This window comes from Sminthopsis crassicaudata, chromosome 1 (genome assembly GCF_048593235.1).
Source record: "Sminthopsis crassicaudata isolate SCR6 chromosome 1, ASM4859323v1, whole genome shotgun sequence".
In the NCBI taxonomy this organism is placed as follows: domain Eukaryota; kingdom Metazoa; phylum Chordata; class Mammalia; order Dasyuromorphia; family Dasyuridae; genus Sminthopsis; species Sminthopsis crassicaudata.
In genome coordinates, this window is record NC_133617.1 from 666,164,718 (window position 1) to 666,184,655 (window position 19,938).

Below are 19,938 nucleotides of genomic sequence, written 5' to 3' on the forward strand. Positions count from 1 at the left end.
TTGCCTCCTATGATGAAATCAGGCATATATTCTCATACTTCAAAACAAAATGGGGGCAGCTAGTGGAGCAGTGGATAGAGCACCAGCCTTGAAGTCAGGAGGACCCGAGTTCAAATCTGGTCTCAGACACTTAACACGTCCTAGCTGTGTGACCCTGGGCAAGTCACTTAACCCCAGCCTCAGAGGGAAAAAATGGAAATAGACATCCTTAGATTTCCTTAGGCAGTTAGGTAGCTTAGAGTTCAAATTTGTCCTTGGACACCTGGGCAAGTTGTTTATCCCTGTTTGCCTCAGTTTCCTCATCTGTAAAATGAGCTGGCAAAGGAAATGGTAAGCTACAACAATGTCTTTGCCAAGAAAACCCCAAATGGGGGCACAAAGGATCAGACACAATTGAAAATGACTGAACAGCAACAGATTTCCTTAGAAATCCTTTAAACTTTTTAATAAAGGTTGAGAGGAAATAATCACATAGCATGCAAAGTGATGCTCTGCCTATTAAAGTAGTCGAACATAGAATGGCAGAGTTTAGAAAAAAGAGTATTTCTGCAAGAGTTAGAAGTGATCTTAAGACATACAATATTAAATTTGGAAAGGACATAAGAACATAGAATTTAGGATGTCAGAGCAGGGAAGGATTTTAGAACATAGAATGGGACTGGAAAGGACCTTGGAACATATAACTTAAAATGTCAGCTAGAAGTGGCCTTAGACCATGGAATATTAGATCTGGGAGGGATCTTAGAACGCGGAATGCTAAAATGTAGGAGGGACTTTGGAACATGGGATGTTGGAGCTGGGAGAGACCTTAGAACATGGAATATTAAAGCTGGGAAGCATATTTAGACATGGAATTTAAAATGTCAGAACAATGAAAGAACCTTTATCATTTAATGAAATTGCATCTAATTGTACAGAATAGAAAATTTTATAGTTGTTGCGCTGACAGTCCATTTTTCCTTGGAAAACTTTTTTTTAGACTTCTCTAGGGCAATCTTGGATCTGAAATTCTCACTAGGTTCCTCTCATCAGCCTTTGGGAAAATTCTGCACACTGAGGAGTCTCATATCCTACCCTTGCAGTCCTTAGACCTTCACTCTTTCTTGTGGCTTCTTTTGTTTGTAGCCATATAACAGCTATAATCTCACACTTCACCAGAGGGTGCCAGCGACTAACATCTGGCTTAAAATTTACTCATGGAGTTTCTGGAAAGTGAATTAGTACCCTATGAATTGACCCCTCATGTTTATCCCCTTCCCAGAATCTGTAGTAGTATTTGCCAAAGAACAGAAAACTCAAAGCAAGGTGGAGACAGTGACTGGTAGCAGCACTACCCTGAGCTGTGAGGTAGCTGAAGCCCAGACAGAGGTGACCTGGTACAAGGATGGGAAGAAGCTGAGCTCCAGTCAGAAGGTGCTCATGGAGGCCAAGGGCCGGAGTCGGCAGCTGGTGGTGCAGCAGGCAGGGAAGGAGGATTCTGGGGAGTACACCTGTGAGGCCGGGGGCCAAAAGGTCACCTTCCATCTGGATGTCAAAGGTCAGTTGTTCTAGGAGGACCAAGAATTTTAATGTGTTCTGATCCAGGTGTGTGTGTGTGTGTGTGTGTGTGTGTGTGTGTGTGTGTGTGTGTGTGTGTGTGTGTGTGTGTCTTAGACAGATACGCCAAAATACAGACAGAAAGACAGGGAAAACCTCAAACTCTGGAGTTACTCATATCCTTTCCTCCCCTCCATTTACATTGTCTATTATTAATTCATTTTTTCTCATTCCCAGCCCTGGAGATTCCCATTTTACTATCTGAATTTTTTCTGGTGTTCTTTCTTGAGTAGATTAGAATCCAGACTCATAGATTAAATGGGGTCTGTTCTACACTGCACCTAATAGAAGCTGGGCCCTCAGGTGCTAAGTACCCATTACCTTCTAAAGTCCCATCTAGTCCTTCATTACTGGGGCTAATGGGAGGCTAGATTACAAAATGGGTCTAAATTACGCATTTAGTCAAAAAGTATTTAGGTGTCTTCTATTTGCCAGACATGTTAAAACCTAAGGATATGGAGGGAAGGGGGAGACTGTACCAGCCCTCAAGAAGCTTACTTTTTTCCCCCCTGAGGAAATTGGGGTAAAGTGACTTGCCCATGGTCACACAACTAGGAAGTGTTGTGTCTGAGATCAGATTTGGACTCAGGTCTTCCTGCCTCCAAGCCTGGCACTCTATCCAATGAGCCACCTAGCTACCCCTAAAAATTTACTCATTGGAAGTGGGCAAGTGTTGCAAATCAAGGCTTGATTTATTGTTTTGTTGATTTAAGAAGGTGAGAAAAAATTATTAAGGATGAACCTTTGTATTCTGAACAAGTTCAACATAGGGAGCCTTGTCATAATTTATTGAAAGGAAAGTATTAATAATGAAGATGAACCTTAAAAGTGTATTCTGAACAAGTGCAGCATAGGGAGCTTTAGCATAATTTAGTGAAAAGACTTGGGTATTTTAGGAAACTGACAATTCAGTATGGGTCAGCAGTATGACAGGGTAGCCTAGAGAACTAATGCAAGCATAGGCTATATTCTTCACTATTAGAAGCTTAGTATCTAAAATCAGGAAGGTTATAGGGCCCCAGTTCTCTGTCCCTGAAATGTTGTAAATGTGTCTAGTATGGGGCAGAGAATAATGCTGGTAAATGTCAGTAGATGATTTTGGAGCTCTGCTTTCTAGAGCTATTTGCAATAATAGATTTAGGGCACAGTAATCCTTTTTGTAACTGAAATCCTGCAACCCAAAGTTTTATAACCTTAAGTAATTTATTTTTGTAAATGTCATATATTATTCACTCCATTAAAAAAACAAAACAAAACTTATTTAGAATATCCTGATAATGAGTGATGTATACATTTTCATACTTATCTCATGCTATTCTTTTTTATTTATTCTATTCTTGCCCCTGAAATGGCTCTTTTTCCTGTCTCCATCCATTTCTTTGTTTATTCCACCTCCCTTCCCTAGAATGAGCACCTCCCTGCCCCATCATCTGTTAAAACCCAGCTCAGGTACCATTTTCCCTGATCTTCTCCTCGCTCCTTGTCCCCATTGTGAAGTGATTTCTTCCTTTGGAAATCTCCCCTAACACTTCCTACAGGCCTTTTCTTTACACTTTGCTTATGTTTTTCTATCAGTTATTCTTCTAAGTATCTTCCTCTCCCTGCCCATTCTCTCCCTAATTAGATAGTTAGCTTTTTGAGAGAAAGGTCTATGTTTTATTTATCGCTGTATCCCTAGCACCAAGCTACTAAATGACTGAGTGTTTTCCTTTAGAACCCAAAGTTGCCTTCGTTCCAATCAGTGCTACAGATCTAGACATAAGCAATCTGATAGTTCCTTTGGATTATCAGACCTTATCTTTTTCCTTTAGAGCCCCAAGTGATCTTTGCCAAGGAGCAGCAGACTCAGAGCAAGGTGGAGGCTGTGGCTGGTAGCAGTGCCACCCTGAGCTGCGAGGTGGCCCAGGCCCAGACGGAGGTGACCTGGTACAAGGATGGGAAGAAACTAAGCTCCAGCCAGAAGGTCCATGTGGAGGCCAAGGGCCTGAACCGGCAGCTAGTAGTACAGCAAGTGGGGAAAGCTGATGCTGGGAAGTACACCTGTGAGGCTGGGGGTCAGAAGGTCACTTTCCACCTGGACATCAAAGGTCAGTCCCTGGACAGTTCTGATGTTTTAATGCTCATTGAATAAGGGGCTGGGGAGGACATCGATCTTTTCTTTAAGAAAGATCATTTTCACAGATGAATAGAAGATAGGCTGGCCTGGGAAGAGATGTGAGGCAGAGAGATCAGCTAAAAGACTACTGCAGTAATTCAGGTGTGAGGTACAAGGGTTGATTTTCAGTGTAAGAGAAAAGGGAGCATATGCGAAAGATGCTGCAAATGGGAAATTGGCAGACGTTGGCAACAACTTGGACATGGGAGTGAGAGATAGTGAGGTATCGAGGATGATACCCAGGTTGTGAGCCTGGGTGACTGGGAGAATTGTATCCATGGTAATAGAAACATTTGGAAGAGAGGAGAGGCTTTTTTTTAGGGGGAGGGGGAAAGTGAATAATAATGAGTTCAGCTGAGTTTCTTTTGTAATGATTATTGTTAAATATTATGTGATTCTCACCATGACTTCATGGTATTTAAGAATCCTTTCTTTCTGACTACTTGCAATATGTTTTCCTTGATCTGGGAGCTTTGGATTTTGGCCACAATATTACTGGGAATTTTCATTTTGGGTTGTTTTTTAGTAGATGACGAGTGGATTCTTTCCATTTCTGCTTTGCCCTCTGGTTCTAAGATATCTGGGCAGTTTTGTTTTATAATTTCTGGAAATACGATGTCCAGGCTCTTTTATTATTGTTGTTTATGGTTTTCAGTGATTCTTAAATTATCTTTTCTTGGTCTGTTTTCCACATCGTTGTTTTTCCTATCAAATATTTCATGTTTTCTTCTATTTTTCATTCTTTTGACTTTGTTCAATTATTTCTTTATGTTTGATAGAGTCATTAGCCTCCATTTGAATAATTCTAATTTTTAAGGAGTTCTTTTCTTCACTATTGTGTTGCATCTCTTTTCCCCAAGCTGTTCCATTCTCTTTTCATAAGTGTCTTGGACAGTTTTGATTTCTTTTTGAAATTTTTTCCCCTACTGCTCTTTTTTGTTTTCTAAAATCATTTTTTTGCTATAAAATTTTTTAATTCTTCAAGGAATTCTTGTTGTGTTTGTGTCCAATCTGCATTTTTTTTCTTTGAGACTTTGCTTGTGCATGTTTCCAAGTAGTTGTCTTCTATGTTTAGGTCTTTAGCTTCCCTATCATCATTGTAACTTTTTATGATTATCTTCCTTTTTTTAAAATTTATTTTCTGACCTTTTCATGGCTTTTTATTAAGTGTTGAGCTCTGCTCATTTCTTCTGGTGGGGGAGGATGTCTGGCCTGAGTTTCTGCTTTTTCTCAGCTCTTTTGGGGAGCCTGCAAGTTTTTAGTGCTTCCAAAGTGATATGATACAGGAAGCGATCTCTTCACTACCCCTTCTGGCTTGTGCTCTGCAAATTTCTCACCCAGGTTTGGGTATGTTGGTTTCTGTGTGATTGAGTTTCAATAAATCATTGCTGCACTCAAAAAGTGTTAGTCCACCATGAGGTTCTACAAGTTCAGGGTCACTGAACTACTAGATTCCCTTTGGTCTTCATCACCTGTCTTGCTTTTTTCATTGCAGACTTCTGTGCTGGTCTAATGGCTAGAAAGTAATCACTATTCTACTTCTGGGTTCAGAACACCACAACTAAATTTGTTTTATTATAAATTTATTTATTCACAGCCCCTTTTCCCTTGAGAGATTTTTATGTGATCTTGAGTTTAAGTATACAACTCACACATATAAAACCATAATTTTGCAACCCCTAACAGTCAGTGACAAGAACCTATATGGGGTCACAACTCAATTTTAGAAGCTGGGGACTAGACAATTAGACCCTTGGAAAGTTTGGAGAGAACAGTTTCAGTTGAATGATGGAATGAATCAATGATAAAATGACTTCATTTGAATAACTATAGAGAGCTAAGAAGGAGTAAGAGGAAAGGAAGCAGAGACATCAGTTAGAGATGGCCTTCTCAGGGAGTTTAGCCACAGCAGGGAGGAGAGATATGGGATGATGTTTAGGAAGGATGGATGCATCAGATGAGGATTGCTAAAGTTAGGAACTATTTAAAATACTTTGTGGACAGGGAGGGTTTGAAGATATGAGAGAAAGTGAGACTGATTTCAGGGACAGTGTGCTGGAGGATGCAGAGGTCAAACGTTGGCAAGGAGGACTATCTCTTTATATGAGATGGGGTGAAGGAAGAGATAATAAGTGATGTGAGATGAGGAGGAAGGGAGAAGAGGAACCTCTCACACATCTGTGTGATGAAGCTGATCTCATTTCCCTAAAAAACCTAGAGAAAATGCCCAACAGATAAGGTGATGGTTAGTCAGTATATCTAACTCTCAGCCTCTCAGCCTTTCAGCCTCTCAAACTCTCAGCCTCCCCTCCTCCATACTTCAGGGGACTCACTTTTCCTCTACAACATTTTTAGAATGTCCTGATTCTGAAAGGTTTCCTTGTGGCACCCTTTGGCTTCTAGGAAATTTCTCTGTTTCTAGGGGTCCCTTTTTCATATCTCTGAATATGTATTTAGAACATTTAATAGACTGGGGCTGTGGTCTTGCCCTTCAACAACAGGTGCCCATGTCTAATATTGGTATAGTTTGACCTAAAAATTATTCACCTCCAAACTTTAGTTTTAGGTGACTCAGTGCCCTCGTAGAGTGTCTTTGACCCTGTGTTTGTCATTTGCCCAGAGCCCCCAGTGGTGTTTGCCAAGGAGCAGCAGACTCAGAGCAAGGTGGAGGCCGTGGCCGGCAGCAGCGCCACCCTGAGCTGCGAGCTGGCCCAGGCCCAGACGGAGGTGACCTGGTACAAGGATGGGAAGAAGCTGAGCCCCAGCCAGAAGGTGCACGTGGAGGCCAAGGGCCGGAGTCGGCAGCTGGTGGTGCAGCAGGCAGGAAAGGCAGATGCTGGGGAGTACACCTGTGAGGCCGGGGGCCAGAAGGTCACCTTCCGTCTGGATGTCAAAGGTCAGTTCCTGGGCAGTGGGCATTGTATTTCCGGATGAAAAGCGGGGTGTCACTTCTTGTCTGGAAAGGACAACAAATGCTTCATGTGCACTGATACCATTATTTCTGTGCCATATCCTGGGCACTAGGGATCATCTCCTTCTTCCCTCATCCCCTTCCTTTCCCTACATCTCCATCCCCCTGAATCCATGAGAAGATGGCAGCATGATTGAGTGCCAAGAATACTTGGCTTTAGAGGCCCTAGGCAAATCAATTCCTTCTGTGCTCTTAAAGGTAATTAGGTGACACAAGTTGGGGGTAGAACGCTGGATCTGAAATCAGTAAGATTATATCAAATCCAGTCTCAACATTTATGAGCCACAAGACCTTGGACAAGTCACATAACTGCTCACTTTTCTCAGTAGTTAAATGAGGATAATAGTATCACCCATCTTCCAGGGTTGTAGGGAGGACCAAATGAGGCAATATTTGTAAAGTGCTTGGCCCAATGGGCTGAACATAATAGGTGCTTAATAAATGCTTATTTCTTTCTTACCTCTTTTCTGAATTGCCTAATAAGCAATGAGGCAACAAGAGCAAGATTCCGAGAAGTTTAACTCCAATTATGCCATAGAAAGGGGCACCGATGCCCAGCAGTTTCTAGGGTAGTTAAGCCCTCTCATCCATGCATACTGGGGGAGTGAGGCCATGCCTCTTAAACTGGGTTTGTCCAGCTCCCAACACATACAATCAAATTTGAATCTTTCACATGAGGTACAGTGAAGGAGGGTTTACATCTGAAAGGATCAACAGACGCTTCTTAGAGGAGTGGGCATCTGGGAGGGGCTTTGAAGGATAGGTAAGTGCCATATGGGGGGGTGGGAGAGAATAATCTGGAATAGATGGTTTTTCAAGGGTCATTGTTGAGAAATTATCCATGCATAGGTTTTGTAAATAAAAGGCTTTAATAATTTTTTTTTAAAGGATAGAACTTAACCTTCCAGGTAGATGCCAGGAGCCCAGGGGACATTTGGGTGATGTGAGAAAAGTCTGGAAAAGGAGGGTAGCTTGAGTGAGCTCATTCTAGACCATTATGGCCTTTTCTTATGGTGGTCTGAGCCTCAAATCTCTTTCCACATCCTCCAACTAGCTGCCAAAGTTAATTTTTTCAAGCACAGATCACTACATTCCAGTGACTTCCTATTGCTTCCATAGAAAAGCTACCTGCCTTCCTACCTTTCCAATAACACTCTCTCCATAGTCCAGTCACCTTGGTCTACTTGCTATTCCTCAAACACAACATTTCATCTCTCATCGCCAAGCCTTTGAACTTTCTGTTCCTCATGTCTGGAATGCTTTCTCTCCTAACCTCTAACTCTTGAGTTTTTTGCCTCTTTTAAGGGCCACCTTTTAAGAGGCATTTCCTGGTCCTCCCACCAACCAGGGTCCTGCCTCCCTACCCTAATCCTCACTTCTATTTCCTCTACTTATCTGGTATGTTATAATTGTGATAGATTGTCCTTCTTCTTCTCTCTCCTTTCCATTAGAAAGTTAGCTCCTTGAGGAGAGAGACAATTCTACAAATAAATTCTTCTTGAGTGATCCACTGATGGATCTAACACTTTTAGGCTTCCAGAATATTCTATATAGGTTATCTCATTTGATCTTGACACTCACCCTGTTAGGTACGGAATTATAAGTATGATCATCCCCACTGAATAGATGAGGAAACTGAGGCTCTGTGAGATTGAGATCTCCTCCTACTCCCACAGTCTTTCTGAATAAGAAGAAACTTTCATCTCTAGAACTATGTCCTCCAAAAATTATAAAACAAGGTAGAGCAAGAACTATGCAAAGGAATGGTTTTATAGAAATAAGAGATTATAGAAGCAAGGGCCTCCTTTAGTGGGAGGAATAAAAAAGAGTTCTCAGTTTTTCATCCTCTCAAATCACTTTTACTGATGTAGAGGAAAGTAGCCTGAATCTAAGCTGTGTCCTCTCCTCCCAGAGCCCCCAGTGGTGTTTGCCAAGGAGCAGCAGACTCAGAGCAAGGTGGAGGCCGTGGCCGGCAGCAGCGCCACCCTGAGCTGCGAGCTGGCCCAGGCCCAGACGGAGGTGACCTGGTACAAGGATGGGAAGAAGCTGAGCCCCAGTCAGAAGATGCACGTGGAAGCCAAGGGCCGGAGCCGGCAGCTGGTGGTGCAGCAGGCAGGAAAGGCAGATGCTGGGGAGTACACCTGTGAAGCCGGGGGCCAGAAGGTCACCTTCCGTCTAGATGTCAAAGGTCAGTTGCTTTGAATCTGGAGAATCACAATTCCTTATGATTTAAGTATATATAGATTTGTATGTTTGTACGGCTAGAAACTCTGGAGTTGTGAGGCAATTTAGTGCTTTGGAAAGATTAGGAAAAACCCAGTTTTGTTTTTTACAATATGAACAAATTCATTGATTTCTCTGAATTTCACTTTCCTTATCTTTAAATCCATAAAGTTGGACCAAATGATCCAAATCCTACTATGAGTATTAGGCAAGGGCATCTAGGAGTTTTTTCTTTTTCAAATTGTTCTAACCTTAGTAAACACCAATAAAACCAATATTTACAAAAAGGGATTTAAAAAAATTACGTACATATATAGTATAGTGTATCTAGTCCAGTCCCCTCATTTTGCTTGTTGTTTGTTGTTCAGTTGTTGAACACTGGTGTTCAATTCTTTGTACGTCCATTTGAGGTTTTATTTCAAAGACACTGGAGTGGTTTGCCATTTCCTTCTCCAGCTTATTTTTACAGGTGTGGAAACTGAGGCAAACAAGATTAAGTCACTTGCTCAGGATCACACAGTTAGTAAGTGTCTGGAAGTGGATTTGAAACCTGGCACTTTTTCTGCTATGCCCTCTGGCTGTGCTCCTTATTTTGCTACTTGTGAGGAGATCAAGACCCAGAGACTTAGATGACATGCTACCAAATACTAAGGAAGGATTTGAGCCTCTCCCTCCAAATCCCATGCCCTTTCCTCCAAGCGAGGTTGCTTTTCATGAAACTTATAACAAACTCAAAACTTTGTTATTGTAGCATATTGTAATGCCCGAGGCACTGAGGTATTGAGGTAAAGTGGATAGAGAGCAGAAAGACCTGGGTTCAGGTTCTACCCTTGACACATACTGACAATGTGACTTTAGGCAAGTCTATTAATTTCAGTGCCCCAAAAAGCTCTCTGAGACTGTCACGTGCAGAACAGCTTCTGTCTTGATAGAGGAAGTTTTCCCCTGGAAGTTCTCTACATCAATGAAATAAAGCATGCCAAAACAACAAAAAATTAACTTTAATAAGATAGAAATGGGGCATGTTGTTTGCTTCTTCTCTCCCTTCTTAAGAATTTTTCTAGGATTAAAAACAATTGTTGCTACTTTTCAATAAAGGGCCAACTAATCAGAAAACCAACTCTGAATATAACAACAATTAGCTATTACAAAAATACAGGATTTTAAATGAATTTTATTCAATATTTTCACCAGTTACATTTAAAACAAATTTTATACATTTGTTTTTTAAAACTTTGAATTCTAAATTTTCTCCCTTCATCCCACCCTTGTTACCATGAAGAAAGTATAAGTGAAGTTATACAAAACATTTCCATAAAAGTCATGTTGTGAAAGAAAACATAGACATAGATTTCCTCCCCCTAAAAAACTCTCAAGAAAAAAAGTAAAAATAAATAGAGAAAGAATGCTTCAATCTATCTTCAGATGCAACCAGTTCTTTCATTATGTATGGATAGGATTTTTCATCATAAGTTTTTCAGAGTAGTTGTGGGTCATAGTATTGCTGAGAATAGCAAAGTCATTCACAGATAATCATCCCAGATCTTATTATTATGTTGTTCATAGTACATTCACTTTGCTTGAGCTCATGGAGAACTTTCCAGGTTTTTCTGAGAGCATCCTGCTCTTCATTTCCCATAGAACAACAGTAAAAGAACCACATACTACAGTTTATTCAGCCAATCCCCAATTGATGAGCATCCTTTCAATTTCTGATTTTTTGCCCTGAGAAAAGAGCTGTTATAAATATTTTTGTACATGTAGGACCTTTTTCTTTTTAAAAAATCTCTTTGGGGATTCATGTCTAGTTGTGGCAATGTTAAGTCAAACCTAACATGATTTTATAGCCCTTTTAAAATGTAGGATTAAAAAAAAATGTAGAAGCCGTTTCATCAGTTTTCTTCATCAATCAATAAGCATTTATTAAATACCTGCTGTATGACAGGCACTGTGCTAAGTGCTTAGGATATAAAAAGAGGCAAAAGATAGCCCCTGCCCTCAAAGAGCTTACAATCTAGTGAAGGGTTTATAGTTTCATTCAACATCTTTCTTACAGAAGTACCATTCTGAATCTATTGGTAAACACACTGATCAATTCTGACTGAGTTACAGAATCACAAGAAACAGTCCCAGTAAGAAGAGCCCATATGTCTCATCTAATCTGGTTCTTACATTTTAAATAGGGAAAATTGAGACCCAGGAAGAACTTAAAGTCACCTTGATACTAGAGGGGCACTGAAAATGCTGATATTTAAAACATAGAAGTATTTTTTTTTGCTATTTATTCTTTTAATATTTTATTTTTAGTTCCAAATTCCCTTCTTTCCACTCCTCCCCTACCTATTGGGAGGATATGTGATACTATATCTATATACATGTGAAATCATGCAAAGCATATTTCTTCATTAGTCATGTTGGGGGGAAAAAGCAAGAAAAGTTAAAAAGAAATATGTTTCAGTATATATTATTTTATATTATATTTATTTATATATATTATTTAATAAATTGATTTTAAAAAATTGCTAAATATCTCAGGTGAGCCACAGCTTTTGGTTAGCCACACAGTACTTGGGCTGCAGATTACTGTTTGCATTGATACTTGGAGTCTAAAGGACAGAGAAATAGTTCATTCACGGCTCACATTCCAGTGCTGGATTCAAGTGAGCTTTGGAAGGCAAAGTAACACAGCTTTCCTTCAGTGAGTATGAATAATGGCGTTCCCCATATATAGAATGTCCCAAAATTCTTAATAATAATAATAAATAATAAATTAGCTTTAATAGCTGAAAATTGCCTAAGACTTTTGGGACAGTCTATATAGGTAAATATGAGAAAGTGATAGGATTATAGTATACAGAGCTAGAAGAGACCTCAGCAGTCAGCTAAAATGAATCCCTTTGTCAATTTGCCTAATGAGGATCTAGACTTTTCTTTAAGATCTTCAATGAAGATGAATCCACTATCCTTCAAAAGCAACCTATTTCACCTTTGGATAGCTTTGGGATATTTCCCAACATCTAAATCTACCTCCCTGAAACCTCTACCCATTGCTCTTAGTTCTGTCCTCTGGGGCCAAAAAGACTAAGATGGACAAAGTGAGATTTAAGTACCTTACATCTCTAACCTACAATCCTAGATCTTTCTATAGAGTGGACTCTTCCAAATTATAGCTACTCTAATACTTGACTCCAGAATTTCCTAGAATTCCTCTGTCCTTTTGTCCACTTATTGCCAACAGCTTGTCAGGCTTGACTATAGTTTGATATCATAGTCCCGTCATCTGATGGGATATATAACCATTTTAATGAGTATTTTATTCAAGCTTCCAATTTCTAAAAAATGAATGAGTGTTTTGATCCACTGTATCTTTATTTCTCTCCCAGAGCCCCCAGTGGTGTTTGCCAAGGAACAGAAGACTCAGAACAAGGTGGAGGCCGTGGCCGGCAGCAGCGCCACCCTGAGCTGCGAGCTGGCCCAGGCCCAGATGGAGGTGACCTGGTACAAGGATGGGAAGAAGCTGAGCCCCAGCCAGAAGGTGCACGTGGAGGCCAAGGGCTGGAGCCGGCAGCTGGTGGTGCAGCAGGCAGGAAAGGCAGATGCTGGGGAGTACACCTGTGAGGCCGGGGGCCAGAAAGTCACTTTCTGCTTGGATGTTACAGGTCAGCCTCTTTAGGGGTTCATGAAGCATTCTAATTCCCTTTTGGTTCTAAGTGTTATTTGGATTTCTTTCTGTAAATCTGTCTCTCAAGTCCTGCCTGGCCCTTAGTGTCTCCCTCTCTCCCTCTGACATGTACATTCTTTAATTTTTTTAAAAGGCTTTTGCTGATTAGCTTGTATTTTTTAAACTAATTTTTTTTAATCAACAAAAATCTATTTTCTCTTTCCCCCTTCCACTCTATCCTGATCCATACTGGAAAAAAAGAATAACAAAATCTTTATAACAAATAGGTATAATCAAGCAAAACAAATTTCTGCATTGGCTATGTCCAAAAAGTTGTCTCATTCTGCACCTTGAGTCCATCCCTTCTCTGTCAGGAGCTAGAATGTGCTTCATCATCCAGCTACTGGTGTTATGTGCTTGATTCTTGTTTTGCTCAGGAGACTTTACATCTTTCACAGTTGTTCGACTTTAAACACAACATATATATGTCTTCTTCTTATCTTGCTACTTAGAAGTCTTTATAACTTTGGTCATGCCAGGAAGGATTATATATGATGTTCTGGGCTCTACCTAGTAGTATGTGGATGCTCAATACTAGTCCAACATAATCTCCAATCCAACACAAATATCCAGGATTTCCCTAATCTTTGCCATCACATGTGATGGAGATAGAAAGACTGTATATTGCAATGGAGAAAATGCTAGCAGGACATGTTGGACAGGGTTTCCACTTGGAGGATCTGGGTTCAGATTTTGACTCTGGAATTTAATAATTGTATACATTTGGATGAATTAAATCAAAACATATTTAATAAGCTTTTACTATTTGTCAGGAACTACATTAAAAAAAACTGAGGATACCAGGAGGAGAAAGGCCAAACAAAGAGTCTCTGATCTCAGAGATATCCCCATCTCAGAGGGAGGGAGAGAAAACATATAAATAGCAAACAGGATGTAGACATCAACAAAGGGAAGACAGTAGCATTTTATAAAGGAGTTTGGGCAGAGGTTTTTGCAAAAGGTAGGATTTGAAGGAAGCCTGGGAAAAAAAGAGGAAGAGAATTTCAGACATGGGGGATAGCAAGAGAAAAAACAAAGTCAGAAGTGTCTGGGGTAAGGAGCAGCAAGGATACCAGTGTCCCTGGATCATGGAGTATGTGGAAGTAGTAAGGCGTAGGAAGACTGGAAAAGGAAGACCTGGCCTCTATAATCCTTAGTTTCTTTATCTAGGAACTAGATAAGGAGGGGAAAAAGAGGGGGAAAGATTTAACTTCTAAGGTCTGTTCCAACTCAAAATTTATGGACCTGATGAAATAGAGCTGAAGTTAGGGAATACTTGTGTTTAGTCTGATTTCTATACTTATTAACTGTGCTTCCTGGGTGAATCTCTGAGTTTTTCATCCCTACATAGGTAATTGTCAGGAAAGCACTTTGTAAAGCATTCATTGTATAAATAAGTATGACTTCTGACACGTCCTGGCTGTTTCACCAGAAGAAAGGCACTTAAATCTCATTATTTCAAGCAAAACTGGGCAGCATCTTACTTGAGGCTTCTAGGTAACCTTAGCAACCATAGTGAACTTCTTTCTTCTCACATTTCACCAGTAGATGTCATTGTTCGATGCATTTTTAAGACCTTTAGTGGCTACAGGCTCTCACTTTTTCTTGTTCTGTGTGATGCCTGATGTCCTTCCATAAAGTCTCCATAAAAGAGTCCACTCAATGCACTGGAGTCCTTCTGGTTATTCCACTATGTATAGGGCTATATGGAATGTATCCACTCACATTTTAAAGTTTAATTTTTATTAATAACAACTTCTGATTTGTATTTCTGAGATTTTAATTCTCATAATAAAAACTGCAGTGTACCCCTGCAGTATATCACTACTATAGATCTCTTGTCTAGCATTCTCCCCACTTAATCAGTTCACCTTGTAGTTGTAGATATGAGTTAAAACCTTGGCTTCAAATAGACACAAGTTATATGATCCTGGATAAGTTAGACTTAGTTTCCTCATCTCTAAAATGTGCATAATAATAACACCTCTCTCCCAGGTTCAGTGGGAGGCTTAAATGAGACACTGTATATACACTCGGTAGAGTGCTGTGCTGATGAATTACATGGATTACTTATTTATTATTCACATGTCTTCAATGATATCAAAGTTCTTCTCTGCGTATAGATCCCTTATAATCCTCTGCTGATGAGTTTCTTCTCATTTACTCAAGTTAGTTGTTGGGTTATGGACACTGTGGTAGTCCATACTTCTGACTTAACCAGGTATTCCAGGGTTATTGCCCCCCTGGCAGAGCCTTGGAGAATCCAGAACCTTCTCCACAGCACAGAGAGACGCTCAAACATTTGAATGGAAAGCAAATCATAATTATTATTTGCTACAGCAAGAAAATTCCTTAGCTTTGAGATCTCATTCTCCAAAAAAACAGCCAATACTTTGCCATATCCAGACTTTATAGTGAGGATACTGAGAATAAGGGATGCTCGTGTTTGGGGAGTCTAGTCCTGCCTTTGTTCTGCTCAGGGCGAGGGGACCACAGGGAAGGTTTTTTCCTCCTAGGTGTAATGTTATGTTCTGATGCTTCATCTTCCTCTCCTCCCAGAGCCCCCAGTGGTGTTTGCCAAGGAGCAGCAGACTCAGAGCAAGGTGGAGGCCGTGGCCGGCAGCAGCGCCACCCTGAGCTGCGAGCTGGCCCAGGCCCAGACGGAGGTGACCTGGTATAAGGATGGGAAGAAGCTGAGCCCCAGCCAGAAGGTGCACGTGGAGGCCAAGGGCCGGAGCCGGCAGCTGGTGGTGCAGCAGGCGGGGAAGGCAGATGCTGGGGAGTACACCTGTGAGGCCGGGGGCCAGAAGGTCACCTTCCGTCTGGATGTCAAAGGTCAGTTCTTAGGGAATTTTCATGTTCCTTGGAGACATTTAATCCATCTGGTCTAGTCTTGTCTCCAACTTCTGAAAGTCTGGTTTCCATGATATGGCCACTTCCTTCATTAACATAGACCATAGACTCTATCTCCTTATCTCAAGACATGGTCCTCAGAAATTGGGGTACCCCAGCCCCAGTTTCATCACTTTATACCAGTCTCCTGGTGATGAACCCTTCTCAATCTTATTTGGCTAGTCCTTAGCAGTTACTATGAGGTGGTGCCCATCACAATAATTTGCATTTATATAGTACATCAAGGTTTGCAGATTCCTTATGACAACCACGTGAGGTACACAATATAAATACTACAAATGAGGAAAGAGAAAACTGAGACTTTGAGATATGTCCGTATCACACAGAAATATGGGCTGTCTGGTTACAAATCTTGTACTCTTTCTATACTATGTAAGGGTTTTCTGTCCTTACAGAACTGCCTTTGTCTATGACCTTCTAGAGCTGTCTTTTTAAATCCAAGATTATCTCCTTGCCATAGAGAGGCATTAGAGGGGAGACTATAGTATGACTCTGAGGAAATTTTAGCTCAGAGGCAGATCTGCGAGTGTTCATTCAAATAAGGAAATTTTTCCATAGCCCTTGTGTCAGAGGTCTTCTCTTGACCCAAGGGGCCTACGTACACTTTGAGATCTCTCAATTATTCATGTGAAGAAAGCACATGTACAAAAGGGAAATGAACAGAGAAAGCTAAGGTTCATAAGAAGGGATTGACTTAAACTATGTATACATTTATACTGAACTAGGACATATGGGAGAGAAGTGAAGGTTAATTTTTTTTTATTAAAGCTTTTCATTTTCAAACCATATACATAGATAATTTTCAGTATTCACCCTTGCAAAACCTTGCATTCCAAACTTTTCCTCTCCTTTCTCCTCACCCCCTTCCCTAGAGGGGAAGTAATCCAATATGTTAAACATGTACAATTCTTCTATATATACTTCCACAATTATCATGCTGCACAAGAAAAATTGGAAAAAAAATGAGAAAGAAAACAAAATGCGAGCAAACAACAACAAAAGAGTGAAAGTATTATATTGTGACTCATTCTCAGTTCCCATAGTCCTCTCTCTGCATGCAGATGGCTCTCTCTATCACAAGGCCATTGGAACTGGGAAGGCTACAGGGAAGCTGACTGTAGTAACATTCCTGTAGCAATAAAGATACTTTTTGCAGGGTATCTAGACTCTTAGCTAGATAAGAGTTAACTCTCAGAAAGAGAAGAAACATTCATAATCAAGGCCAACATTTATATAGCACTTACTATATGCCAGACTCTGTGCTAAGCACTTTACAATTATCATCTTATTTGCTCCTCACAGCAACCCTGGGAGATGGGTACTATTATTATCCCCATTTTACAGAGGAAGAAACTGAGACAAATAAAAGTTATGTTTTGCCCAGGATTCCACAACCATTATCTGAGGCAAGATTTGTATTCAGGTCTTCCTGGTTTCAGGTGCAGTGTTTATTCCACCACCTTCTAACTGCTTTTATAAGCACCACACTTTTAGAGAGTAAGGGGAGAGAGAGACAGAGAAATAGACAGAGACATAGAAACAGAGTCACAGAGACACAGAGAGAGAGGCACAGACAGAGAGAGGCAACAACAGACAGAGACATAGAGACACTGAGAGAAGCAGAGAGAGAAAGAATGTGTGAGAAAGAGAATGTGAGTTTTCTGTGAGAGAGGAAAGAGATCTACCCAGACATAGACGCAGAGAGGTATAGAGCCAGAGGCAGCCAGAGCACACTGTACCTCTCCAGCTGCCCAGAGAAAGAGAGAATTTCCCATACTGCTTTTCTTCAGGTTTCTATTCTTTTTCAGACAGCAATAGGAATCTGTTAATGACAACTCGCCTTTTTATGGCACAAATATATAGTTTGTTCTTTGTTGTTTCACAAATACCTGGTTTAGTATTTGATTGCATCTCATCTCATATATTTGATTGAATAGTTTTGAGCAATGGGTGGTGCAACAATTATTGTCCCCATTTTTTAGATGAAGAAACTGAGGTTCCAGAGAAATAACTTACCAAGGATACAATATTTAATATTTTAGGGCTAGAATTTGAAGTAAGGTCTTCTCATTCTAATCTCTGTACTTATTATAATACATTTCATGTTTTGACTCTAACTGGATTATCTGATTTGTCCCTTTCATACTTTGTAGATCATGTCTAGAGAGAATTTATATTCAAGGAGAGGACTAAAGCAGGTTTCTTAAATTTTCCCACTCTAATACCTTTGTTATTGTTTTTTAAAATAATAATAGCTTCTTATTTTCAAAATACATGCAAAGGCAGTTTTCAACATTCACCCTTGCATAGCAAATTTTTCTCCCTTCTCTTCCTTAGATAGGTTAAACAATTCTTCTGTCTCTGTGTCTCTGTCTTTGTCTCTCTTCTGTATCTATATATATCTGTCTGTGCCTATCTCTGTCTCTGTGTGTGTCTCTGTTTCTTTCTTTTTTATTTATAATTTTTTTGACAGTATATATGCATGAGTAATTTTTTTTATAATATTATCCCTTGTATTCACTTCTTTTCCAAATTTTCCCCTCCCTCCCTCTACTCCCTCCCCTAGATGACAGGCAATCCCATACATTTTACATGTGTTACAATATAATCTAGATACAATATATGTGTGTTAATACCATTTTCTTGTTGCACATTAAGTATTAGATTCTGAAGGTATAAGTAACCTGGGTAGATAGACAGTAGTGCTAACAATTTACATTCACTTCCCAGTGTTCCTTCTCTGGGTGTAGTTATTTCTGTCCATCATTGATCAACTGGAAGTGAGTTGGATCTGTTTCTTTCTTTTAAACATATTTCCACATTTATCATGCTGTACCAGAAAAATCAGATCAAAAGGAGTAAAAATGAGAAAGAAAAAAAAAACAAGCAAAGGGGCAGCTAGGTGGTGGAGTGCATAGAACATTTGACCTCAGACACTTAACATTTCTTAGTTGTGTGACCCTGGGAAAGTCACTTAACCCCAATTGCCTCAGCAAAAAAATAAAGACAAAAACAACCCCCCCCAAAAAAAACCCAATAAACAACCAACCAAGCAAACAACAACAAAAATGTGAAAATGTTGTGACTTTTTACATTGTCTCTTTAAGTCCTCTCTCTGGATGCAGATGGCTCTTTCCATCACAGATCTCTTGGAGTTGGCCTGAATTACCTCATTGTTGCAACCCTTTTGTACCCAACAAATGTTGATGTGACCCTGCATATATAGTAATCTAAAATAGGTACACAAATCAAAAATTTACTGATAATAAACCATCATTTTTATGACCAAAACATTCAGCTACACTGCCCCATAAAAAGTTGTGACTCACAGTTTAAGAAGCTTTGGATTTAATGACCTCAGAGATTCCTTTCAAATTTTAGATTTTGTGATTTTTATGAACTGTTTCTTCCTTGCGACAAATGCCAGAGAAATTACTTTGTGTTTCAATATTTTTTTTTCCTCCCCAGAGTCTGTAGTAGTTTTTACCAAGGAACAAAACATGCAAAATGAAGTACAGGTAATATCTGGGGCCAGCGCCACCCTGAGCTGCGAGCTGGCCCAGGCCCAGACAGAGGTGACCTGGTACAAGGATGGGAAGAAGCTGAGCCATAGCCAGAAGGTGCACGTGGAGGCCAAGGGCCGGAGTCGGCAGCTGGTGGTGCAGCAGGCAGGGAAGGAGGATTCTGGGGAGTACACCTGTGAGGCCGGGGGCCAGAAGGTCACCTTTCGTTTGGACATCAAAGGTTAGTCACTTCAGTGTTAAGCTATGGCTGGAGAGGACTCGATGCACCTCTGAGCTTCTTTTTGTGATTACTAGTTTATCATATGTGTGTTCCCTGGAGTTAATGGCAGAGATGAGAAACAGATTGAAGAAGTACTTAGTGGGGAAAGAATAGCACAAGACTGTGACTAATGTGATAAAAAAAAAAAAAAAAAAAGGATCTGAGTGTCTGAGTGAATTCTCAGCTCATTAAGCGTCATTAATAGCTATTCTGTCAATCCCTTAAATGGGATAATTGGGAGACTTATTAAGGACAAAAGAGACAAATTTTCTTTTCTGTTGGTTGTACCATTTAGCAACAATTGCTCTCTTAAGTGGGTGATGTGGTATTAATGGTCCCACAAGGAAGATGAAGGAATATTTTTGCATAAAACTTTTGCATCTGAAACCTCATCTATTGTGTTGAAATTGGGGAGGGAGTACAGTAGCTGGCCTTTTGGTTTCATAATTAGATACTGGTACAGGACAGTGGCTCCCAGGATACTTAAAGGAGTGTCCCAGGTCCCGAGGGCAGGTCCTTGGGCTTCAGGCTTTATACTGTAAGGACTAAGCTGGGATTCCTTATAGTTCATTATTA

General features: G+C 40.2%; 1 protein-coding gene across 1 annotated transcript in view; it reads left to right on the forward strand.

Moving 5' to 3' along the window:
- Positions 1-19,938, forward strand: part of OBSCN (obscurin, cytoskeletal calmodulin and titin-interacting RhoGEF) — a 318,398-nt gene that overhangs the window by 58,966 nt on the left and 239,494 nt on the right. Inside the window, 7 exon segments of the mRNA XM_074282618.1 lie at positions 1,262-1,537; positions 3,408-3,683; positions 6,372-6,647; positions 8,635-8,910; positions 12,329-12,604; positions 15,226-15,501; positions 19,048-19,323. Of these exon segments, the coding sequence (XP_074138719.1) occupies positions 1,262-1,537; positions 3,408-3,683; positions 6,372-6,647; positions 8,635-8,910; positions 12,329-12,604; positions 15,226-15,501; positions 19,048-19,323 (1,932 nt within the window).